Source organism: Polyodon spathula, chromosome 41 (genome assembly GCF_017654505.1).
Source record: "Polyodon spathula isolate WHYD16114869_AA chromosome 41, ASM1765450v1, whole genome shotgun sequence".
Lineage (NCBI taxonomy): Eukaryota > Metazoa > Chordata > Actinopteri > Acipenseriformes > Polyodontidae > Polyodon > Polyodon spathula.
In genome coordinates this window covers 3,783,289-3,809,260 of record NC_054574.1, presented here as the reverse complement: position 1 = coordinate 3,809,260, position 25,972 = coordinate 3,783,289, and the positions used below count along the sequence as shown (strand labels likewise).

Below are 25,972 nucleotides of genomic sequence, written 5' to 3'. Positions count from 1 at the left end.
TCAATGATCTGATCCATTTGGATACTTCTGAGGAAGGTCCCTGCCTGGGAAAACTCCCTACAGTTTGTGACATCAATGCTACAAAAAAGTGAAATCAATGAATGACTGTCTGATAAAACGAGCCATGTGAAAAAAATACGCAGGTGGCAAAATTACACAGTGGAATGAAAATAATAAGTCAGTTGATGAATGATGGGTAGAGATTTTTACCATTTTCAGAAATGAGGACATTACATTTAAAAATATTGGCTTGATCGTCCAGTTTGCAACGTGCCTGCCTGGAACCAATGCACCAGTGGAATGGATCTTTTCCATCATGAGCAACTCCTGGACAGATGAAAGAAACAGTACAGAACTTGCAACACTAAAAGCAGTGCTAATAACAAGAGTGAACATTGATCAAAGCTGCTCTGAATTCCACGACTAGCTCCTGAAAAAAAAATCACGCCTCCAACAAGTATTCCAGTAATCAGGAATAAAGAAAGATAGGGTGAGATTTATTATTATTATTATTATTATTATTATTATTATTATTATTTATTATTATAATAAGTAGCAATACGTACATAACAGGTATGTTATGCATGTATTGTCCATGTGAATCGGTGTTTATGAGCCCTCACATGACTTTAACGTACACTTATAAATTATTTTTTTATTTTTTTTTATTTATTTTATTTTTTTATTTTTTTAAATTAAAATATACAAAAATAATATAAATAATAAATATATACATATATATATATATATATATATATATATATATATATATATATATATATATGTGTGTGTGTGTGTGTGTGTGTGTGTGTGTGTGTGTGTGTGTGTGTATACATTTGTTTTGTATTTTGTCTTTGTTTTGCTTTCTTCATGTTTCGGTTGTTTTCAATAGTTTTCTCTACCAACCTACAGTTGAATGATCGTGCATCCTCAGTAATGCACTTTCTTACTGTCTTGCGGAACTCAAAGTATTTTTGATTTCAGAGCTGCTGTTTGTTTCATTTCCCTTCTTTTCTTCATGATGTCTTTTGTCTCCTGCGTGATCTTCTGGTTGCATTTTGTACTCTGTGTTCCAGTGATGTTTTTTGCTGTTTTTACTTGTCACTTCCTCACAGATTTTGTTTACCTTGATTGCTTCATCTTTTTGCAGATCTTGAAGAGTGCTGAATCTATTCTTCAGTTCTAGTTGAAACACCAGGCTTTGTTTCTGGAGCATTTCTGTGTTGGTTGTGGGATTTCTTCATCACGAGTTTCGCTCTCTCCAGTGCTGTGTTTAAGCATCTTTCATTTTACAAGTCTGTGGTCACTTCCTATGTTAAAATTGTTTTGTACTAGACATCTTGTATGGTGTGCTTCTTGTTGGTGAGTATGTAGTCAATTTCATTCTTCACTCCATTTGCTCCTCTCCAAGAAGGTGTTCATGATGAATAAGCTTTTGTTCTCTGCAAATTTGATTAGTCTGTCACTCCTCTCGTTCCTGTCACCATATCTATATTTGCAGACGGATTTCTTGTCTTCTTGCTGGGCTCCTATTTTGTTGTTGAAGTCACTGATGATGAACTTATAGTAACTCTTCCCATTTTCGTGTAGTTCTTGTACTTCTTCATAAAAATGTTCAACTTCTTCATCCGAATATCTTGTTGTTGGTGCATATACTTGGCCAGAAGTTCATACTTCCTTGAAACTTTCACTGCCAGTATTGCGGACCTCTCTGATGTGCTGACAATCTCTACTACATTATTCTTGATTCTGTTGTGGACAATGAGTCCAATGCCTCCTGTTTGTCCATCTCTAGTGCCTTGGTAGAAGAGAAGATGTCCACTCTTGAGTTCTAGTAGTCGTTCGTCTGTTTGTCGTACTTTGCTTAGTCCTACGATGTCCCACTTGATTCTTCCAAGTTCTTCTTCAAACTCTTGAAGTCTTGCTTCACCTGAAAGAGATCTGCAGTTGTACCTGGCCAGGGTCAGTGTTCTGTGGCAGCCGAAAATCGTAACCTGGTGATTCTTAGCACCCTCTGCTTCATGACTATCCGGCCGCTGCCTTGGTTGGCAGCAATCCAGCCTCCGGGGAATGAGGGCCATGTTTTTGTCTGTGGGAGTTGGCCATAACAGAAAATCATATCAAGATGAAAATAGCAATGCAGCAGATGACAAAGATGCGACGGAAAAAATTAAACCCGAGGAAGAAGCTCCAGGCGTTCTACCGGAAGAAGTGAAACATGCTGTCAAACACATGAAGACAGGAAAGACACCCAGAGAAGATGGCATAACGATAGACATGGTGAAAGAAGGCAGTGAAGAAGTGAGAAAAATACTGTGGCGTATTTTTAGAGATTATATTAAGCAAAAGACAGTGCCAAATGACTGGAACAACACATCAGCAATACTTTACATGAGAAAGGAGATAAAGAAGACCTCAAGAACTAGAGTCCTATTAGCTTACTTCATATACTCTACAACATGTTTACTAAGATACTCACCAACAGACTTAAATAAGGTAAATTTGACTCGGCACAATCAAATGAGCAAGCAGGATGGAGGAGTGAATTTAGCACGATGGATCATCTTCAAGTTGTACAGCAAGTGATTCAAACCAGCAACAAGTACAAACTACCAGTTTGCCTGGGATTCATCAACTATAAAAAAGCCTTTCACTCTGTTTTTACAAAGGAGAATACAGACAACATGCCCCACATGTCGACCTGTTCGTATCCAGTTTTAAATAACTTTAGCATAACAGAGGCAGGAGTGTTAAAGGGACTAGGTGCTCTTAAAATAAACAAATCCCCTGGGCCGGATGAGATCCTCCCAATAGTACTCAAAGAAATGAAAGAAATTATTTACAAAACGGAAATCATGCAACAGTCTCTTGCGACACGGGTTGTATTGACAGACTGGAGAATTGCAAAAGTAATACCGATCCACAAAAAGGGAGACAAAGTTAAACCACTTTGAGTACACACAGGCTGAAACCATTTCACAAATGTTATGACCTTTCAAACAATTCATTTGCACCTGAACTGAATTAGGGCTACAGTAGCAAAGGGGTTGAATACTTATGCAACTGAGATTAATCTGTTTTTCTCTGTAAATCCTAGTTATTTATATTCTATATGCATTTTATTTTACTTTATCAATGTGGAGTAGTTTGTGTAGATTCTCATGTAGTCTAATTTCAAAGCGTTGTGGAGTACGCTCAGGTACCAACAAAATGGAAAAACCTTGCAGAGGCTGAATACTGCAAACCACTGTATAGTGAAAAGTGTTGAATTTAAATCAAGGGAAGTGATGTTAAAACTTTACAATGCATTAATAAGACCTCATCTAGAATATTGTGTGCAGTTCTGGTCTCCTCACTACAAAAAGGATATTACTGCTCTACAAAGAGAGCAAAGAACAGCGATCAGAATTATTCCTGGTTTAAAAGGCATGTCATACGCAGACTAAAAGAATTGGATCTATTCAGTCTTGAACAAAGAAGACTACGCGGCGCCCTAATTCAAGCATTCCAAATTCTCAAAGGTATCAACCCAGGCTCCCATTTACCGCTGAGCTTTTACAATCGTCAGGAAGTCAGAAAAAAGTATTTTCCAGTCAGGTATAGGCCTAACACTAATACCCTCTGCTCTATACTGACTGGCATGCTTTTATCATGGCACAAGGGCTGTAAGGGCAAGGGTCAGAAGATGGGAATTGTGATGGCCAAAGCTGAAATTCACCTTTAACAGAACCACCACAGGATATATTTAAACTGAACTTGTCTGCTGCCACATTTTTATTTTTTCCATGTGTATCCAATCCTGTAGGCCCACTTGTGCAATATTGCTCTTGTTAAGTTTTCAATGTAAGGGCCATCTTTAAACCACTTCCGTGTTCTGTATGTTGTTCAGCACTGTGAGGTGTGATCGATGTTAAAAGATGATATTATTTAAAGATGGCACTCGTAGCTAAATTGATGCAGAGTAGGATAAATCATCTTTATATTTGCAAAAATGCACATATGGGCCTAAATAGCATTTGATATACATGGAGAAAATTTGAATAAGGCAACAGACAATCGTTTCCTCTTACACCACAAGAAGGGATTTTTGAGGTCTAGAAAGCTAATGCTTGTATATCACAGTTCATCTAATAAACAGTGACAACTCTTCCAATCCACGATGGCAATGACTTTGCGTAAACTGCACAACAATTCCAGTAAACCCAATGTCTAATGCCATGACTTCACTGGTGTCACGTGGGTTTGTTTGTTTGTTTTTATGTACTTTGGTCCATTTGGTAGAGTCCACATTTTAATATGGTTGTCAGCCAGTGAACGCCCCAGCTACTGTTAAACTGTCTTGAACTCTGGACTGTAACCTGCCGCTTTATAATAAGTGAAGTGGCCAGAGAAGAGAACTCACCTGACTTGAAGATCTGGGATCTGACCATTTGTATTTCTTTCGTCAAGTCCTCTACATTGTCAAATGTATACCTGCCTGTTAGAAGACAAAGATGACCAGTATATTCACACTAAGTATTTTGAATGCTTGCACATATAGCATGAGTATATGGATTCCACATATCAGGGGCACTGAATTTCATTGAAAATAATTCAAAAATATTTCCATAAATCTTACCTATTTTGCACTTCCATTAGCTACATGGTCTCAAATCTGCAGTTTTTAAAGAAGCACATGTGATAGCAAACCTGTATTTTCATTGTAAAACATCACGTCTGTACAGTAGTCCCTAGCTAATACAGACAGCGTTATGCTGTACATTTGGATATGTCGGACACAATGTATGTCCCCCAGTAATAGCCAATGAAGTGTGATGCTCGGTCACTGTGAATTGCATGATCCAGAGACACACAGAAACAAAAGGCTGTTATACTGACATCAGGACCAAAAATTAATGGAAGAACAGAAAAGTAGCTACTAAATCACTAAAATTAATTGCATGATGAAAAGAGGGCTTACAGCAATGGGTTTTGCATTACCATATAGAATTAATTCATTTTGCTTCATATTCGATTGACACCTGCTGAGTAATGTTACGTTAACATGTTGAATTACATACCATTTTGTATTTTTCCATATACTTAACAAACAACTGGTGTAGTACCACATATCATGTTTTAAATTGAAAATATATTGTTAAAACGTATGTCAGAAATGCACATTTGAGACATGGATGTGCTTGGGGCTGTTTTATGATGATGACTTTTTTTGGTGCGTCAGGGTTTATTTTCTAATATGTGCTTGGAGGCCTGAACAAAAGCTGAATGTGTGTGAGTGAACATCAGAGTGTCATCTTTGTACCAATATACAGAAAGTGTTCCTCTCATACTCTGACATTGTGGTTCCTCTCCAGACCACACGCCACTTGACAGACACTTGCGCTCTGAGGAGCCTCGTAGGACCAGCCTGCTGTCGCAGGTGTACTTCACCACAGAGCCCTCGTCGAAGAAGTCTCCAGATCTTGAGCCACCAAACGGGACTCCAGGATTGGAGCAAAAATTATCTGAAATAGGAAGTGAAACACAAAATAATATACCAGGAGCATTGTCGACCACAAACATAGAAACATTGGCTGTGACCCTGTCAGAACATTGAACCAATTGTCATGAATCCTGGTACAGTAGTCACCACGTATAGGAACAACGCCTAAGAGAACACTTCGCCTAAGGGAACACCCTTGTGGTGAAACAGATTTTTTTCCATTGTAAATGCTCTGCCTAAAGGAACAGGAACTTCGCTTAGAACCCCTTCTTGCACCGATAGCGATTCATTCACAACAGATACAGTACTGTTTTGTAACGTGAAAACTCATCATCAAATTACGGTAAAAGTGACATCATCGCGAGAGTGTCTTGAGCACACTGATTGGTTTATTCAATCTTTCCAGAAGTGGCATCATATCATTGACTCAATTTGTATTCTGATTTCCACGAGTGCACCTCATCGCTACAAAATGGCATGTAAACAAACGGCAAAATGCGCCACTGTTTCTCTTTCTACAAAAAGTTGGAAATTGTTCAAGCTCTTGAAAACAACTTGAATGAGACACAAGTTCTGGTGAGTTACTTTACCATTCTATCAAATATGGTGCATGTCTTGTATATTGATGCTGCTTTTTTTTTTACTTGTGTAGGGGTGCTGTGTTAATTTAGTTTATTAACATTAGTTTGTCTGTTATTATTATTATTATAATTTATTGACACACACTTATCTTTTCTTTTAGTTAGTCATCTCATTTCATATGTTGATGCACCTGCGTCATGACATGCAATACATATTTATTTATTGATTGATTCACATTGTGTCTGGTGGCTCATTCCGTCTTAGAGAACACTTCGGCTATAAGAACACTTTGCTTGCTTCCCAAGTGGTGTTCTCTTAGTCGCAGACTACTGTGTTATCAATGGTTTCACGAAACTGATATCACCATGAGATATATCAACAATATGTACAAATCATAGACTAAGAATTAGAAATGAAACGCTTAATTACAATTTAATCAGTGTTACTCCAGACCTGTGGAAACAAGCGTGACATACTGACAGACCAACACCCCCTTTCTCCAAAACCTGATATTCCCAATAACTTAAACTAAACAATTTCATAACAAGTTTCATGACAAATGGTTCTCCAGATATATTAAAAATGCTATATGCATTTCGATAATAATAATAATAATAATAATAATAATAATAATAATAATAATAATAATAATAACTGGATTACCTTTGCGATCACAGACCGGCAGTTTTCCACTCCAGCGACCATTGACTTGACAGGTACTTTGTGCTGATCCCAGGAGCACAAAGCCAGAGTAACAGGAGAAGTGAATGGTGTCATTCCATCCGAAGACACGTTGATGTGGGGTAAGGGCGCCGAACTCAGGAGCACGGGGACTGACACACGTCACCGCTGGGAAGTACAAACTCAGATCAGAGCCTAAAATACACAGTGCTAACAAAATCACTCCAGAAAATCTTAGCGTTTGTCAGGTCTCAGATCTTCCTAAATGAACAATGCACACATTATGGAAAAGGTTCATTTTATTTTTTAGAGAAGAATATTTATCGAAGTCTCTCCTTGCAGATACTTCAGTGCTGACTTCCAATCAGATGAAATATCAAAGTCACCATTGAAAAGACACGGGAAAAGCAGGGATTGGGACTCAAAGCGAGTCGATGCATCTGGCTTGTGGGAGCCCTTTTAAAGAAAATAAATGGATTTAGAATTTTCTTTTTCTTTATTGGGAGAAATATAAAAACAAATGCACTCAAGAAGTCATTGTCTAAAAATACAAAGCATTCTGAATTGTTTTTCCTACTAGGACTCCCAGAAGTACCTGAGTAGTGTAGTAACTGAGTAGTAGCTGTGTTCCTTCAACGGGAAGTGCAGAGAAAAGAGTGCGAATGATGTTCAACAGTTTTACTGTTTGCCATGTAAAAAATACCATTAAAATAATCGTGTAACATAATGTGTGCCTCTTTCATATAGGCCAGTGCAAGATCTCCCAAGCAAAGTTATTTGGTTAGCTATATGCAATTTAACTAAGCACCCTGGTGGTCTCCTTTTCACACGAGAGCATTTGCAAAGACACTGACATGCGTGACCTAGCCTATATACCTACGTTTACAGGTAACCACAGTGGCGCTGTCTCCGTATGCATTCCTCAGCAAGGTCCACCTTCCTCGAACACATACCCTCCAGTTGACAGGGTAAGCATAGGTACCAACAGGGCAGATGTACTTCAGCACACTCCCTGAACTCCTCTCCTCTGGCCACTGGATGGTGCCACCCTTCACAACCTCCTTGTCCCCACAGTACTGACCCTGCTGCACACTTCTGTAGAAAGGCATGGTGACACTTTTCAGCTGGAGTTGAACGCTGGGCTTTATGCTTCTAGGCTGCAGAAAGGCCTGCTGAATTGCTGGATGTTGAAAACTTCTGAGCAGGGTTGACTGTAATTGTGGTTTGGAAGCCAGCGTGGGTTCATGAGTCGGTGTGATGTCATTCAGCCCTCTTGAAGATGGTGGGGAGTTTTCTTCTGGAACACTCAGTGTTTCAGTCAAGGAGAGATTTAAAGATGTGGTGGTGGTCCAATCTGGAGTTGAGATGAGTGTGGAAGCTACTGGTTGAAGATCTTCCACTTCCAAGGAAAGTTTCACAGATGTGCTAATGCTCTCTTCTGCCCAGTCTGGTGTTGTTATCTGGGCTGGGCTGATTGTGGATGAAGCCGGTTCAGGACTGAGGGATGGTGTGGTTTGAGACTTCTCCGGGAGATGAAGTGTTGGTTCCTGAAGATGTTTCATTTCCATGAAAAGCTTCAAAGAGGTGCTAACAGAGGTCTGTTCTGCCCAGTCTGGAGTCTTTTCTAGGGCTGGGCTGACTGTGGGAGCTGTTGGTTCTAGACTGAAGTATGCCATGGTTTGAGTCTTTTCTGGTTCTTTCTTAGTAGTCAGCATTATCTCAACAGGTGTCATGGTCATGGTCATGTTCAGAGAATTTTTCTCAGTGGTAATGAATGTTGATTTTCCTAAAGTTGTAGCAGAGAGAAATGTTGTTGGGTGAAGCAATTGGATTATTATTTATTTCAAAATCTAGTACTTGTGATTCCTAAGCACATACAGTAGTGGTCTGTATTTCAGACATACATCAGAACTGAATTTTTGTTAGCAGCATACAGTCGCTTCTGGATTTTTTATTGTATTTACTAATTTGTTGGTCTGCTTCTAATGCTTACTGCAATGTATATTCTCTTGTTTTGCCCATGTGAAGTGCTGTATGGCAACCTGTTGCAAAGGGTGTTATACTAAATAAAGATTGATTGATTTCAGACAATGATGTGCAATATTTAAATACCCTTGAGGTTACAGTCATGTCTTTGTTTTAAACTGGTCCTATTAGAGATGTGCAATATTACACTGCAACAGTGGGTTTCAACCTTTATTTAAAACTGTACCCCTTCTGTCTGGTGAGTGCCTTTTTACAATTTTTGTTCTACTGAATGGCACCCTCGTTGAAAGAATAATCTGATTTTAAAATGTTTTTGTCTCGTTTATTTAATAAATAATTTATGTCACAGCAGTTTGGGATTGACAAACTGCTGGTTTAGGATACCAAACCCAATACCTAATTCTTAAGACTGTTCATTACAAGTCTGTGCTTACACAGAATCAAAAGACAGTGTGTGGGAATCTCTTTGGAAGCACACACGCTGATCATTTTGAACTACAGTACAGTATAGTATACTAACCTTTGAGCTGCCAAACAAAAATTCAACTTTTTAGAGGTTTAGAGATAATATCAAAAACTGTTTAAAAAATTCAAGATCCTTATTTTCTTTTACTTTCTTTGCAAACCCCTGCCCTACAACACTGAAGTCTGGAATACGCTGGTGATGCAGCACAAGTACACATATTGTACACAGTAGCTTGGAAATAGCTGTCCTATTGATACCACAAGTATGTGAAACAGAATGTTTAGACGTCTGTACTGTATTGCAAACAAACACAAGGTCGGTTCTGCAGAGAATCGTCTAGTATAATAAAATGTAATAATAATAATACTTAACATGACTACGAATAATACAACTGTACATAATAAGGCGGTAATTCCTTTGAGGGTTTTAGGTGACTTATAAACCACGAGAACGCTAGTAGAGTCACTGATCACCAAAACCAGATAAGGAGCTCTAGCCTAGTTGTAAATAATTTATTTAACTTCTGTAGTTTCTCTGGTATCTCACATTGGTATTACTTTTTTTTTCATTGTAACATTTTCTTGAAAACATCTTTTCTTCCTCCATCATAAATCATTTGAAATCTGGTCCGGTTGGTGTGTGGAGCTGTTCTGAGGAAAAGTTTATTAAGCACAGATGCACAGTGCGTCTCACTACCTACAGGAGCAGAGCCACAAGTGAAAATAACAAGGCTGTAACCGCCTGTAGCTTAAACACATGGGAACGTGTATTAATACTACTACTACTAATAATAATAATAATAATAATAATAATAATAATAATACTAATAATAATAATAATAATAATAATAATAATAATACCTGGTGACAGTCTCACCGAGACCAGCAGTAGTAGCAGTACACCTGGATATGTCATCTCTCTCACATCAGAGGCTTGAATACGTGTTTCTCTGCATCTCTTTTACACAATCCCAATAAAAGCCCCCTGAAAGGCCATTTCCCAGCAGCCCTGTGTTTTGCAATTCTGCATACTTACTGAAAAATAAACCCTGATAATAATTAACTCCTAGCAAACAGTTCCCCTTTCATTTACTCAACCTACGGTCATTTTCTGTGGCTCTTAAATAATACTAATTCAGAAAACATTTCTACAGCATTTAAATGAGCCCCTTTTTGCTTTGCGATTTTAGTTGTCTCCCTTTGACTTTGCAATCTTTCTGACTGGTTCGGATTTGTGGTTTTAGTTTTCTCCATTTGACTTTGCAATCTTTCTGACTGGTTCGGATTTGTGGTTTTAGTTTTCTCCATTTGACTTTGCAATCTTTCTGACTGGTTCGGATGTGTGGTTTTAGTTTTCTCCCTTTGACTTTGCAATCTTTCTGACTGGTTCGGATGTGTGGTTTTAGTTTTTCTCCCTTTGATTCTGTTCCCCACCTAATGCACATATATAATATAGTTCCATAAATCGGCACATAGGCTTCTGCAGTTGATCCTGTAGTTTTATATAGGTTTGGTGGTCCAGTGGTTAAAGAAAAGGGCTTGATACCAGGTTCCCAGTTCAAATCCCAGCTCAGCCACTGACTCAGTGTATGACCCTGAGAAGTCACCTCCTTGTGCTCCGTCTTTCGGATGAGACTTAAAACCGAGGTCCTACTGCAAGTCACTATAACAGCAGTTGTTGAAGCACAGTCCACCCCCCTAGTCTCTGTAAGTCACTTTGGATAAAGGTGTCAGCTAAACAACTTATTCATATATAAGCCCGGGAGTCAGTCTCCGAGTATAAGCGCCCCCTGGTTGAAGGGAAGAGTAAATGGAATGCGTGGGGCCGAGATGTTTATAAACATGCTTCACTGTACATCAGCATGTAAGTTATAATATAGTCAATCTAATGCAGAATGTTGATGGTAAAAACTGCCCCTTTAAGAGAGCTCCTGATCTGGCATGAAGTTTGTGTCAATAACCCCAGAAAGAACGGCTTCCTGGCAGACCCACCCAGCAGCTTCCTGTAATCTGCCTGTACCAGCGATTCATACTTTTGCTCGTGATCAAAGCCCTGCTCCCCAGACTAGGGAACAGTTCAGAGAAGGGGTTGCTGTAGTAATCACACATACAGAGTGATTGTGTGTATGTAGAAGTCGTGGGCCATTTCACCTCCCTCTTGCTTACTAAATATTGAAATGCCCCTAAATAACTGTCAATGCTAAATACTATTGGAATTACAAAGTTCTTTCTTTCTTTCTTTCTTTCTATCCCCACCATTTCCTTTCTTTTCTTTTTGAAAGAAGGTTAGGATCTCCTATTTCTTTTTTTGTGATTTCATTATAGGCAATCTTAGTAAATGGCTAACTTCTAATGCAGAGCAAACTGTTTGCACCATAGTGGTGAGCAGACGTATTTCAACTTTCAGTCATACCTTTAAACAGTGTTATGAGAGGAGAGGAATCTGAGCAGCTCTGCATCAAGGTAAAGACACTGCCTATCAGGTTACAAAGCCCCACTGTTTTATAGGGCTGAGTGAGTGGAGAGACACAGACCATGTAAGGCAATTCTTGTATCATAAGAACATAAGAAAAATTGCAAACAAGAGGACATTGTCCGGTTGCTAGCAGCCAACTGGATTCAAACCTTTGACAAGTTGGATCTTAAAGGAGCCAAATGATTCTGCATCAGCAACATGACTTGGTAAGCCATTCCATACCCTCACCACTCTGTGAAGTGTCCTTCCCTCCTATCAAAATTAATTTCCAACTGTGTCCTCAGGTCATGGTTTCTGTGCTGCATTTAAAGTAAATCACTTTTTTTGTGAAACTATACCCTACCCCTGGGATTCTGTAACAGAACTGTGAATGTGTAAATAAATCCCGGTTGCCATGGCATTTCTACTGCAATTCTTCAAGCGCCTGTCAATCCTCAATCAGTGCCTTTCAGTCATGTTGTCTACCATGACTGAAACGGACTTGAGATACAGCTCTGAGATACAGAATGTGTGCCATGGATTCGAAACTAACTTGAGATACAGCTCTGAGATACAGAATGTGTGCCATGGATTCGAAACTAACTTGAGATACAGCTCTGAGATACAGAACATGTGTCAGGAATTCAAAACTGACTTGAGATACAGCTCTGAGATGCAAAACATGTGTCAGGAATTCAAAACTGACTTGAGATACAGCTCTGAGATACAGAACATGTGTCAGGAATTCAAAACTGACTTGAGATACAGCCGAGATGCAGAACATGTGTCAGGAATTCGAAACTGACTTGAGATACAGCTTTAAGATACAGAACATGTGTCAGGGATTCCCTGTGCATAGCATTGTGTGCCTTTCAGTTTTATTAAGTAGCAACATCTGTACATTCACAACATGTGGAACAGATACAAACCCATTAACAGATTCATCAAATTCACTCAAAAGGTTTTATGGTTCTGTCTATCTTAGTGATACTACCCTTATAATTGTCCCATAGTATATTTGCACAGCAGTTTTCCCATGATTTCCCCACGACTATACTATGCATTTACCATGTTTTTTATATTCTTTACCATACTTGTCTGGGCTTTCACTGTGTTTTATTACACTGTGCTGTGCTTTTACTATGGAAACCTTTATAAGTTTACTTGCACCCTAGATGTTCCTAACTTCTGCAACTTTCAGTTCACACCCAAAATCCACTGTGTTCAGATTGGGTACCTTGACAAGTCTGAAGATATCAGGCGCAACAGTCTTTGAAGTTCACAAGTCAAAGAAAAAGAACACTGTTATCTACTGTATTGAGAAGGCCAAGGCAACACTTGCTTCTCCAATTGCACCACAGTCTGCGTTCTTCAGGGTCTTCTCCACTGACCCGCATGAATTCAAGGCTATGAAGCCCTGACTCAGCCGTTGAAGGGGGGGTGGATTAGACTGGCGTGCAGGTTGGTGTCTTTGCACTCTGAAATGCTTCCCTGCTGCACTTATTCTCTGGGTGCAGGAAGTAAATCTTGAGGTCGGTTGCAGGCCCCCAAGTCAAACTCCTGTGAAATCTGTGAAGGCTGGAACAGGCAACAGCATTAACTGTGCAGTCAGTGGAGCTGAATTTAAAACTACACTTCAATTCAATGACAAAAGTTTCGACTACAAGTCTTTTTCATTTTGAAGATGCTAAAAAAAGACTTCGTCACTGAATTGAAGTTTCTTTTAGTACTTCTAAACAATGGACTCTTGTAATACGGATTACATCTCATAATGCTAACCAACATACTGAAGACTGTTTAAAGATGGCATTCAAATAAAAACTGAAGTAGCAAACCTTACAATAAGCAAAATTACATAAGCAGGGCTTCATAGGATTAGATGCACATGGAAAAAATATTAGCAGTAGACAAGTTCATTTTTGCAAAAGCAGTTCCATTGAAGGTGAAACAAATTCCATTTCATTTTTGGCCATCACATATAGGCAGGATTCCCATCTTCTAGCCCCTTGTCCTCATGGCTAAGCCCTACACGTACCTGGCGAGATGATTTGACCAGAGTAGCTGTGCGGAGGCTGCTGGGTTTGGCCCCTTCCCTCTCAACCCGCTGAAGCAGGACTCGGGTTCGAGGAACGTGACTCCAGGACCGCCCCAGACCGGCTTTGACCGCCCCATTTCCATCTCGCGTCATGTGATTAGTCACCTGGCCAAAAAGCGAGCACAGAAAATAAGGGTCAAATGTCAAAGTTCTACTTAAGTTAGTTGCATTAGCTACACAGGTCTCAATGTGCAGTTTTGGTATAGCAAACATATTTTTATTTTAAAACAGCTGGCTCTTCTGAAGGTTACAGAAATTAAGAGCTTCCTTTGCCGTATTATTGGGTTATCTGTTTGCACTTTCTGGGTCACCACAGCAGTGTTTTCTGGGTCACGTTACTGACTAAAAGCATGTCAGTCAAATGGGAAGACAGCTGATTGATTATTAACAGGAAAGATGCCAGTAAAGGGGTGGGGACAATTTCAACCAGGAAGTGCTAGACAGACTGAAAGCACGGCTTGAGATCAAACAGTTACTAGGAACCAACAAGTTGGGCCAAATGGCCTCTTCACGCTGGTAAATGTTCCTGTATTTTCTTTTGTCTGGGAATACTTGATAATCGCTCACCAGCACAGCAACTCCAAGATCCCTGGCCATTGTTCTCAGCTCACCAGCTAACTGCATCATGAGAGACAGACCTGCAAAACAAAACCATAGCATCTGAGGCCAAGAAATTGTGCAGAATAGTGCAGCCAACACAATAATGTCAGAAATCGTACCTATTTTGCACTTCTATTAACTAAACAGGTCTCACAATTGTGAAACAAACTCATTTTAAAACATGAGATCTTTACTACATAAGTCTAAAGGAAGTTTACATTTTCTTTGCCTTTTTCACAGGAAATAGCCTCTAAAAATGGCCAATCACAGTAAACTAGAGAAATGCATCCAGAAATGCAATCCAGAACAGTGCCACGTGGTTATAGAATAGATAACCTACATTGGACTAACAAAATCATTCCAGTCATTATTATAAGATCCAGTAGGATGAAATCCATAGAGGAAAGGGGGCACCAACGGGGGGGCGGTTTGTGTTGGGTTTTTATATTATGTTGTGCTATGTATTGTTCCATGATGTTCTTTTCTCTATAAATAAATTTTAAAAAAACATTTGTTCAAAAAAAAAAAAAAAAAAAATCATTCCAGTAAATCTATATGCACTTTAACAAAACACACCACACGAAAAAGGTCAATGGAGGGCTCACCTTCTGTCTGCCTGCCTCCCATGATGGGGGAGAGAACAGCCGCCACTGAATCCACAATGACCACCTTAACAGAGCCACTGCCACCAGCCACCTGCAACACATACAGCACCTGGCACGGTTACACTGGCATTGCTGACATGAATACACCTGCCACAGATCCATTTCATGGCTTCTCACTCTTATGGAATTGTGATGAAACTTGGCAAGGCTATTCTTCGTTAGCACAAATGCTTGGCATCTCAGCCTATTCAACTGAATTAAAGGCAAGGTCTGAACACGAACAGCAAACCATACGGTTCAAACATGAACTCCTTACCATTCAACTAAACATCAAGCTCTGCAGTCGAGGAGTAAGGACGGGTCTTATACTGATGTCAGTGCTATCAACTCATCAGCCGCTGGGAGGAGATCCACTCCATTCTCCTCCCTCTTAATCAAAGCTCATCCTTGAGTATAAACACAAGCCCACCGAGGCTGAGGGAGGTTCAATGTGAGGCTCGTCACCACGACCACTTGCTGTGCCCCAGGATCCAGGGCGACTTTAGAGGAAATCGTGTGTCTCGCAAGCCAGTATACACGCTGCAGCTTATAATGCAAACAACACGACTCACTGCGCACCAGCGACCCCTGTAGTCTGGCTGGGCACCTGCGGGCTTGCCTGTAAGCTGCCCAGAGCTGCGTTGTCCTCTGACGCTGTAGCTCTGAGGTGGCTGCATGGTGAGTCTGCAGAGTGAAAAGAAGCTGACGGCACACGCTTCAGAGGACAGCGCGTGCTCGTCTTAGCCGCTCCTGAGTCGGAGCGCAGGATGGTAACAGTGAGCTGAGCCTAAAAATAATTGGATATTTTAAATTGGGAGAACATACAGAAAATAATTGGAGACTACTAAAAAAAAAAAAAAAGAACAAAGTTAGTTCCTATACATATATATGTCTACCCAATTGGATTTGGCATCACATTGACACGGGGCATGTTCTCCTGATATACACCGTCTCTCTTGATTACTCTGGAAGGCTGAATGAACAGTTTACTCATGCCTCTCCCTTTCTTCCCTACCTGATGAAAGCCACTGCTCCGGAGGTCCTGCAGAGCTTCAATCAGGGAGAAGACACTGAAAACTTGCCTCACCTGGATCCTGCGCAGCGCCTCCATCTGGAAAGAGGACAGAACTGCAGTTTAGGGGTCTAACACACACAGACACAGACACTTCAGCAACCCTTAACGAACATGTGTTTTCATTTTTAATGGTCTGCAGGCTATACTTTCAGTTACATTATCACCAGCCTTTCAGGACCTACTTTCCTATAAATTGCCAGTTACTTTCCCTAATGGCTGCTTTTCAGCCAGCAAGATAACCCAGAAAGACCATACTGAGGTGAAATGACCCAGGAAGTGTAGCAGCAACAGATTTCCTGGAAGACAAGGCAACCAAACAGTTACAAACCTATAATACCAAATTATGTGTTTCTTTCAAAACTGCACGTTTGAGACCTAAATGGAACTACATGACAGCTAAGATTTATCAAACTAAGATTTTTAAGTGATGTTTTCGGTACACTAACACTTACATGTTCTTCCATTCTGTGGACCTTGGACTGTGCCATCTGGAGCAGGCGGGAGGCAGACAAACCCCCTGTTGAGTCAATATATAGAACATTCCTCTTCAGATCACAGGCGACACTTATAGCCACACCGAGGCAGACCTGAAGAGGGGAAAAGGTTAAAGTACAAAATAAAATTGCTAACAAAATAATTCCTGTAAATCTTATTTCATATAAATATAAGTTAGGTCTCAGATTTTCCTCTAGAAAAAATGCACACATTATAGTAACAGTGAATTTAATGTTTTTAATGGTCATTTATTTGAAGCTGTTAGTTTACTGGGTCCTTTAGAGGGTTGTGGTGAGCTGTAGCCTAACCCAGCAGACACAAGGCGCAAGACAGGACTACACCCTGGACAGGATGCCAGTCCATCGCACCACACACACACAAACACACACACAGAGGGCAATTCAGAATGACCAATCAATCTGAACAGCACATCTTTGGACTGTGGGAGGGAAAACCCACGGAGACACGGGGAGAACATGAAAACTCCACACAGACAGACCCCTCGGCCAGAATCGAACCCAGGACTCTGGCGCTGTGAGACAGCAGCGTTAACCACCACGTCACTGTGCCACTGAAGCTGTTAGTGAAAAATATTTATAGAATGCTCTTTGCAGATACTTCAATGCTACAACTGAGAGGTCGCATGAAGGGACTAACTCGACATTAAAAATACGTCAATCATAGGAAAAGCAGTGATTGGTACTCAAATGCGAGCCAATGTGTCTGGCTTGTGGGAGTCAAAGTTCTTTGAAAGAAAATACATGGCAAACATTTAGAATGTTTTGTTTTTTTTTCCTGGAGAAATACATCTTTTTAAAAATGCATTCATTGTCTAAAGAAACTAAATGTTCAGAATTGTTTTTCCTACAAGGACTCAGCTATTCTTTAAATACAGAAGTATAGCTCACAAAATAATGTCATAAATCTTACCTGTTTTGACACCCATTAGCTAAATAGGTCTCAAATGTGCAGTTTTGAAAGAAACACATGTCACAGCTCACGTGTATTTCCATTTTAAAACATGGTAGCTGCTACTACTTTATATTAAAGGAAGCTCTCCGTTCTTATGCTTTATTCCCTGCTTATCTGTTTGCAGTGCCTGGGTCATTTCACCTCAGCAGTGTCTCTGGATCACGTTACTGGCTGAAAGCATGACAGTCAATACAGGAAGCAGCTGATTGGTTTAAGACAGGAAAGAAGCCAGTGATGGGGTTGGGGACAAGTCCAGTTGAAATGACCCAGCAAGTGCACCACTATATGAAAGCTTTGCGTGCTAACAGATTTCGTTAATCTACAGTACTCCCAGATATCATGTTTTAAAATAGAAGTACAGGTTTCAAAACTGGTCATTTGAGACAGCGAATGGAAGAGCTCAACTTGTCAGAGTTTGGGAGTTATTTTGAGAGCTACAATTGATTGCTTTAACAAAATGTAAATTTCCTTTAATAGATCTGTAATGTTGTAACTCCAGTCCAGCTAAGCAGCTGTCCCACTTTGCAGTTATCAAGTAGCATTGTTAGAAAATTAATGTGCATTATTATTATTAATAATAATAATAATAATAATAATAATAATAATAATAATAATAATAATAATAATAATAATAATAATACACAGGTCTCATCTCATCATCGTGTCTGTCTTTTATTTTATATTGATAACCACAAGGTCAGTTTCCTCTGTATTATTTTGTATTCCTACCTGGGTCTTTCCACTGCCTGGAGCTCCTATTAGCTCTGTGAGCTCGCCTGTGTACAGACCACAGTCTAACAGCTTATCCAAACTGTGAAGAAACACAGCAATGAGGTCTCAGAGCTCAAAGCATGTACTGTAGACACTTACTGCAAGGGATTACAGCTAATACAGCAGCACTCCTATTAAACTACATACAGCTAGCAGAACAATTCTAGTAAATCTTATCGACTATGTATTACCATCACTTCACAGATCTCACGTTTTCTTATATGGAAGAGGCACATTATGTTTAATGTATATTTGATTTTGAATGGTACTTTTTTCATTAGTGAACAATAAAATCGGCGAGCGTACTGCATCTTGTACTCTTCCCACGCTGCACTTCCTGGTGGAGGAACGCATCCGACATACAAGAGCTGCTTCTCGGAGAATGTTTTGTTTTTTAGGCAATTCCTGAATGTTTACTTAAATTTAAAACAAAATGTCTGCCACTAAAAAAAAAAAAAATGTTGACTTACTTCATGCTACCTGAAGAAGTTAACTTGAAGTGGCTGCAAGGAACGTTCCAGAAATAATCATCTCTAACAGCTTTCTCAATTTACCATTAAAAAAATCAAACTCACTTTACCATAATGTGCGTGTTTTTCATATAGGAGACCTACAAAACGATGGCAATACACAGTTTGTTAGGTAAGATGTACTGGAATTATTTTGTTACACCATGTACTTTACTTTATGGACATTGAAATGTTGCGGCAAGAACACAATGGGAGTCATGGAAACAAGCTCCTGCTAATATCACTTTAGTTATTATCACAGCGATGTCACACTTACCAGTGAGGGAGCTCATTTCCACTCCACTATGTCAGTAAGTTGGAAGGCGGTTGCTGTACAGTATTGAACTGTGTAAATGCAATGCAATTCTCACTGGTAAAACATTTCTGCAGATCGTTCGAAATGTAGGCCTAACCTGGGGTTCCCAGTGGACAGTATGGCTGTGGAGCTGAGAAGCTCTTCATAGAGATCTGCTCCATTGACTGGGAAGGCCGTGTATTGAGCCAGGAGAACACGTTTCACTGCAACCAGGGTCTACAAACACACAGCCAAAGACATGGGCATGGCCCTTTACCATCAAAGGGGTGATCACAGAAGTGGACCCAACCAAATAATTCCATAAACTGACCTCTTCTGCACTAGCAATGTAGGTCTACAAAGGGCAGTTTTGAAAGAAACACATAACAAACATGTATTTTCATTTTAAAACATGACATCTGGACTTTAGCTTAAAGAAAGTTCTCAGTTTCTATGCCTTAATCTCAAGATAGCGGTTGCACTTCCTAGGTCACCCAAGCAGTGTCTTTTGGTTTACTGGCTGAAACCATGTCAGTCAGGAGGGGTAGCAGCTGGTTGGACAAGGAAAGAAGTGCAACACTATCTGAAAGTATGGCCTGCAACAGAGACTTATTTACCCTAGTACCGGATATCAAATGAAAATACCTGTGTTCACTGTAATGCGACTCTTATTTTAAACACTTGAGATTACTGGATACAATGAACTCCAACAGGTAAGATGTATGCAATTATTTTGTTGGCTACAACTACTAATTTAGACTTCAAACATCTGAATGTGATCCAAATGTTAAATGTACACATTTTCTGTCTAAACGTTATCAGAAATATGCATTAAACACTTTCAGCCTTAGTGTTTGTACAATAGCAACTATACAGTTATTTATTTAATAGGAGTACATGTTGGTAGTCTATTCCATTAGTATTGTACACTTGTAGAATAGAATTCTATAGTAGGTTTAGACTAGAAGCCTTTCTCGATGTCTTCAATATTTTATCAAAACACACCTTGTATGAAAGCACACATTTCCGAGCGAGTTCTTCGGTGTCTGACGAGACCAGGTCTACCACTAGAGAAAAGAACAACATTCATCACAAAACCAGCTCACTCGCTGTTCAGAACTGCAGCACTCAATCAAAACATTCAGCACAAAAACAGCGCACACACTGTTCAGAACACAAAACCAGCACACACACTGTTCACAACACAAAACCAGCGCACACACTGTTCAGAACACAAAACCAGCGCACACACTGTTCAGAACACAAAACCAGCGCACACACTGTTCAGAACACAAAACCAGCGCACACACTGTTCAGAACACAAAACCAGCGCACACACTGTTCAGAACAGCAAAACCCAGCGCACACACTGTTCAGAACACAGCGCACACACTGTTCAGAACACAAAACCAGCGCACACTGTTCAGAACACAAAACCAGCGCACACAGAACACAAAACCAGCGCACACACTGTTCAGAACACAAAACCAGCGCACACACTGTTCAGAACACAAAACCAGCGCACACACTGTTCAGAACACAAAACCAGCGCACACACTGTTCAGAACACAAAACCAGCACACACACACACTGTTCAGAACACAAAACCAGCGCACACACTGTTCAGAACACAAAACCAGCGCACACACTGTTCAGAACACAAAACCAGCGCACACACTGTTCAGAACACAAAACCAGCGCACACACTGTTCAGAACACAAAACCAGCGCACACACTGTTCAGAACACAAAACCAGCGCACACACTGTTCAGAACACAAAACCAGCACACACACTGTTCAGAACACAAAACCAGCGCACACACTGTTCAGAACTGCAGCACTCAATCAAAACATTCAGCACAAAACCAGCACACACACTGTTCAGAACACAAAACCAGCGCACACACTGTTCAGAACACAAAACCAGCAAACACATTCAGCGCGCACACACTGTTCAGAACACAAAACCAGCACACACTGTTCAGAACACAAAACCAGCACACACAAGAACACAACATCAGCGCACACAGTGTTCAGAACTGCAGCACTCAATCAAAACATTCAGCACAAAACCAGCACACACACTGTTCAGAACACAAAACCAGCGCACACACTGTTCAGAACACAAAACCAGCGCACACTGTTCAGAACACAAAACCAGCACACACATTGTTCAGAACACAACATCAGCGCACACACTGTTCAGAACTGCAGCACTCAATCAAAACATTCAGCACAAAACCAGCACACACACTGTTCAGAACACAAAACCAGCGCACACTGTTCACAACCAGTCACACACTGTTCAGCAGGCACACACTGTTCAGAACCCAAAAGAGCGTCCCCTGGTAAAAGCACAGCTGTGTGGTGTGCAGAGTGAGTCACACAGTCAAGGGACCGCAGGGGTCCCCAAGAGTCTCCCCTGGTAAAAGCACAGCTGTGTGGTGTGCAGGTGAGTCACAGAGTCAAGGTGGGGTCAAGAGTCTCCCCTGGTAAAAGCACAGCTGTGTGGTGTGCAGGTGAGTCACAGAGTCAAGGAAGCGCAGGTGTCCCCGAGTGTCTCCCCTGGTAAAAGCATGGCTGTGTGCGGCGTGAGTCACACAGGCAGGGGAGTGTAGGAATCCCCAAGTGTCTCCCCTGGTAAAACCACCACTGTGTGGTGTGCAGGTGAGTCACACAGTCAGGGGAGCGCCGGTTTCTAACTGTGCGAAGTCAATGGTTATTGTTGGGATTGCATAGGTAGTATAGCTCTGGCACTACAGTGGACCCTACTTGTCAGCCACCTGGTGGGCTCAAGTGGAGACCTGCAGGACTGGCCGATGCCCTCCAGAGGTCTCCTGAGCTGGGGAGTTTATGAGGTGAGGGAGCGTAACTGAACATTTAAATTGCAGAGAATAATAGGGGTAAATAACATTTTATATATCTCCATTTTCAGATCTACAATTTAGACTAACTAAGACAGACATACAGCATAAGAGGAGTTCTAATTAGCCCATCCTGTTTAAATAGTCCCACATCTTGTGCCTAGCCTGCTTCCCACTAAGAGTGGAGCCAGGGATCGACCCTAACTTTAATCCCTAGGCTGCAGACTGTTCTGCTCTCCAGTAATCAGCCCCTGCTGACAGGTTATCTGCTGCAGTTACCAGTCCGAACGTTCTGTGACTTCAGAGCCTGAATCACTTCACCAGTCAGTCCAGGGCACTCTCCTTCTCTTAGGATCACCATGGCAAACAATTCTGCAACAATCACAATGTATCTGGATATTAATTTAACTGCAATGCCCTGAAATATTACAGATGCCTGTTCTTGTGATTATCAAAATCAGAACATGCTAGGGTAAAACTGTGATTTCAGGATGTAGCTCTGAGAGAGTCGACAACGTGAAGTTGTGTCAGGGGTTTACGTGTAACAATGAGTCCTGATTTAGCATTATTGTTCATTCATTCTAATATACAATATACAATTTAAGAAATATCTTAAATTAACTTGGCAGACCATTTAACATACAAACTAACTTGGCGCTAGTTATCTAAATAACGATCTCATTTCATAATCTGCAATTGTTAACAACGTGACGGCAGATGCAAAAGCACAAACTACCGTTTAGCGGGTCTGCTATTGTGTAACGAGTACAGCTACTTACCCTTGTCTCGGTGAGTTCAGATCGGATTGATAGCCGAAACACTACACGAGACTTTGCAGCTGCGGTTCTGAAAACATCGTCAGGAGGAAAGTGTAATCTCCAGTGCTGCACCAACGATTCAAACAAGCGACCCTAATCCAGCCCATTGCCCGTCTCTTCCGCCTGCCAAAAGTACAAACTCAAAACTCCACCCTCTATCAGATCTTAACCACCCGGCGCAAGGAGGCGGGGTTTCATGAAAGGGTTATTCGTGTCCCGGGTCAAAGATAGCAAAGGTGTAATAGAGTCATATACTGTATATACTGCAGATAGAATATCTGTGGCTGCATCAGTGACTATTCAGTAAATCATTTAAACGATTCAGTATATTGCCCACTGTTTAAATACTAATATAAAGGAGTTTTAAAATGCATTAATTGACTTTTTTCTATATGTCCCTCGTTGTTTTGTCGAGTTTGCATTCATTCTGAGTAGCACTGGGTGTTGCTTCTTCAATACTGAGTTATTGTACATTTTCTCAGAATCGGTTTTTACCGGGCTTTGCGCTTGCTTTGCGCTTGCTTTGAGCTTCTCCGGGGAATCCGCATTGCTTTCAAATCATGTGACAAAGCAGCCTTCAGCTCTACCGGCCCAGCTCATCGTGTCTATGTGGAGTAGGCGGGGATTTTCAGAAGGTTTGGAAGGAGCAGGAACTTGAAGGAATGTAAACAAACTGGACTGTCAATAAGGTTTAATTGATCAGGAATCCAAATGCACAGAAGGGTAAACTATACTCACGAATCATCGTGATTTTAGTATTATATTGTGAAGATATGACAGCTATATATTTTCTAATTAGATATTGGAACAAGAAAAATGTGTCAGTTCTGAGCTGTTACATAGTTTATCTGGTCTCAAATGTGCAGTTTTGAAAGAAACACATGACGAACGTGTATTTTCATTTTAAAACACCTAAGTGAAAGTATTTCCATGTAATGCAATATGACCTCGTAAACACGCCTTCGCACAAGTGAGTCTTTTCCAGTTACTCCGGAAAAGCCTATTCTGTAAACAAGATCCGAGAGCAAGAAGCGGAGTGCCGAGCGGCAGTTAAGAAGTTAGCGTAGAGATAGCGTGACGCCGCTAAACGCAGCCGGAGGTTTGTGCTGGGATCCCGCAGCGGGCTCTGTGAATTAAGGGAGACTGTGCAGTGCGGAGTGAAGCTGGACGCAGTAAACAGAAACACAGAGACACAGGTAGAGAACAAAAATATAAATATCTGTAGGAGCAGGGGACAGTGAAGTGGCACCCGAGGCCGGCGGGACGGGTGGAGAATGGGAGAGAATACGAGGGTTAGTTCCAGCGCTGCGAGCTCAGATTGTCCCGAAAAGCCGGCCTTTCTGCTCCGGACGAAGCGGATTTAATACGAGCACCGACCCCAGGAACCACCGCCGCTCACACACGGAAAGAAAATGGTGAGTCCAGGTACAGAACGATACAAATTAATAGAGGACGTGGATATTTATTGTTTTATTAAAATGAAAACAGCTATGTGTGTGTGTGTGTTTCTTCGTGTAGTTACGCATTGGGCCTCGGTGCTTGGACTGACACAGGGAATGCAGGGAGCTAGTTAGTAAATACATGTTAATTCAGACCTTAAATACAACTCTGGACCGATTAACCTACTATAGAACAAAGTGTTACGTTAACGGTGTAAAAAGTAGAAGTTACCACCATCAAATTAAATAATATTTAAAATATGATTCGTACAGTATTTTGATTAGTTTACTTTTTTGGAGTCTATTTCATGAGCAAATAAGGATCTTTCTGATTGATAACAGAAGCTTGTTACTATATCAACGGTATGAATTGCAGGTGCACGGTATTGTCTGCCAGTTTTTGCTCTTGACAGCTTAGAAATGTTCTGATCTATAGCATAGAACCCGTAAGTCAAGTTTGCAAATCACCCCTGTTCTCCCAGCAGCCACTTCAGGCAGCCTACAAACAAATCTGAAGTACCGTACTTATAACCTAAAGGTCTGCGGGATGTCAGTGACACTTACATGTATGGGGAATACAATTGTTAACAGTATCGTCCTGTGGTCCCAAACATCTATTGACGCACATTCAAAATATGGAGAGCCATATATGCACTGATTGTGTCCCTCTGTCAGTGTTACTACATTGGGACCTCGATAACCAACTGTTCTGATTTTGCACCAATCTTCACCGTTTGTCATACACTGCTATATACTTTTGGATTGCTTTTGGCTATAATCTCGATTTAAAACTAGCATTTTTAACATGTGCATTCACTGTTTATAATTGAGGACCCAGTCTGTGAATTTCCCAGCACTGGTTTAAACTAACTCACTAGAAAAGAGGCCCAAGCTGATTTTACTCTGTTGTGTATGCACTGCAGTTAAGGATTATGATGCTTATCACCGTGAGATGAGATGACGATAAAGCTCTATAACCATAAATGCAAACCAGCCTTGCTCTTTTGCATTGTGGTTAAGACACGGGTTCTGGTTGTCATGCATCCTACTCCCTATTGCACTGTTAAATTACCTTTCATGGCTCTGATAGTGACTTGGGAGGCAAGCTAGGGTATTTCGATTCATTAGACTGCTTTCCACTTGTGCCGTGTCTGCGTTAGCAACGCATCATGTCTTTGTGCTGAAGATCCACTTTGTTCTTTGTTTTCCTCTGGGGGATATCCGATGAATAGGCTATGTTTCAACAAGCTCCTGAAAACATGTATTATATTTAAGTATAACACTTAGATATATTTTTCCTTCTCAAAGGTACAGTAGTCTGCGGCTAAGAGAACACCCCTTGGGAAGCAAGCGAAGTGTTCTTATAGCCGAAGTGTTATATTCCTTTAGCTGGAACATTTACAATGGGAAAAATCTGTTTCACCACAAGTGTGTTCCCTTAGGCGAAGTGTTCTGTTAGGAGGTGTTCCTATAAACGGAGACTACTGTATTGCATGCATGAAGTTCTACAATACCCTTAGTTATATAACAAAATAATTCCATTGTGTGTATATCCGTTCACTATGTTGGTGTCAAATTTGTAGTTTTGAAAGAAGTCTGTGTTTCATCAAACAAACCAGTTTTTCAGTAAGGGAAGGAAAGCAGCTAGAGAACTTTCTTTTACCTTGTGTAAGGCCGGATGCATTTTGATTTTAGAAAATGACATGTTTGAGATTATCATGTTGCTTTCAAAACAACACCTTTG

At 40.6% G+C, this 25,972-nt stretch overlaps 3 protein-coding genes across 5 annotated transcripts in view; 1 reads left to right on the top strand and 2 right to left on the bottom strand.

Moving 5' to 3' along the window:
* Positions 1-4,241: 4,241 nt before the first annotated feature.
* LOC121305041 (seizure 6-like protein 2) lies at positions 4,242-10,738 on the bottom strand. The gene is made up of 5 exons (XM_041236552.1): positions 10,058-10,738; positions 7,626-8,531; positions 6,728-6,913; positions 5,331-5,504; positions 4,242-4,477 (listed from the first exon to the last, which is right to left on the bottom strand). Exons 1-5 carry the CDS (start codon positions 10,110-10,112, stop codon positions 4,257-4,259), a joined length of 1,542 nt encoding a protein of 513 aa, XP_041092486.1. The 5' UTR covers positions 10,113-10,738; the 3' UTR covers positions 4,242-4,256.
* Positions 10,739-12,503: 1,765 nt separating this feature from the next.
* Positions 12,504-22,921, bottom strand: rad51d (RAD51 paralog D). The gene is made up of 11 exons (XM_041236640.1): positions 22,751-22,921; positions 22,251-22,343; positions 20,113-20,174; positions 19,226-19,344; positions 18,262-18,343; positions 16,518-16,652; positions 16,006-16,101; positions 14,952-15,042; positions 14,314-14,384; positions 13,687-13,851; positions 12,504-13,229 (listed from the first exon to the last, which is right to left on the bottom strand). Exons 2-11 carry the CDS (start codon positions 22,330-22,332, stop codon positions 13,152-13,154), a joined length of 981 nt encoding a protein of 326 aa, XP_041092574.1. The 5' UTR covers positions 22,333-22,343; positions 22,751-22,921; the 3' UTR covers positions 12,504-13,151.
* Positions 22,922-23,819: 898 nt separating this feature from the next.
* The window catches only part of tmem248 (transmembrane protein 248), a 28,278-nt gene continuing 26,125 nt past the window's right edge, over positions 23,820-25,972 (top strand). For 2 of the 3 annotated variants that reach the window (XM_041236638.1, XM_041236637.1), the window contains exon 1: positions 23,822-24,204. In XM_041236638.1, the coding sequence (XP_041092572.1) occupies positions 24,202-24,204 (3 nt within the window). In that variant the 5' untranslated portion in view covers positions 23,822-24,201. Of the gene's footprint in view, positions 24,215-25,972 lie in introns of all 3 variants that reach the window. The other variant, XM_041236639.1, reaches the window with a different exon arrangement.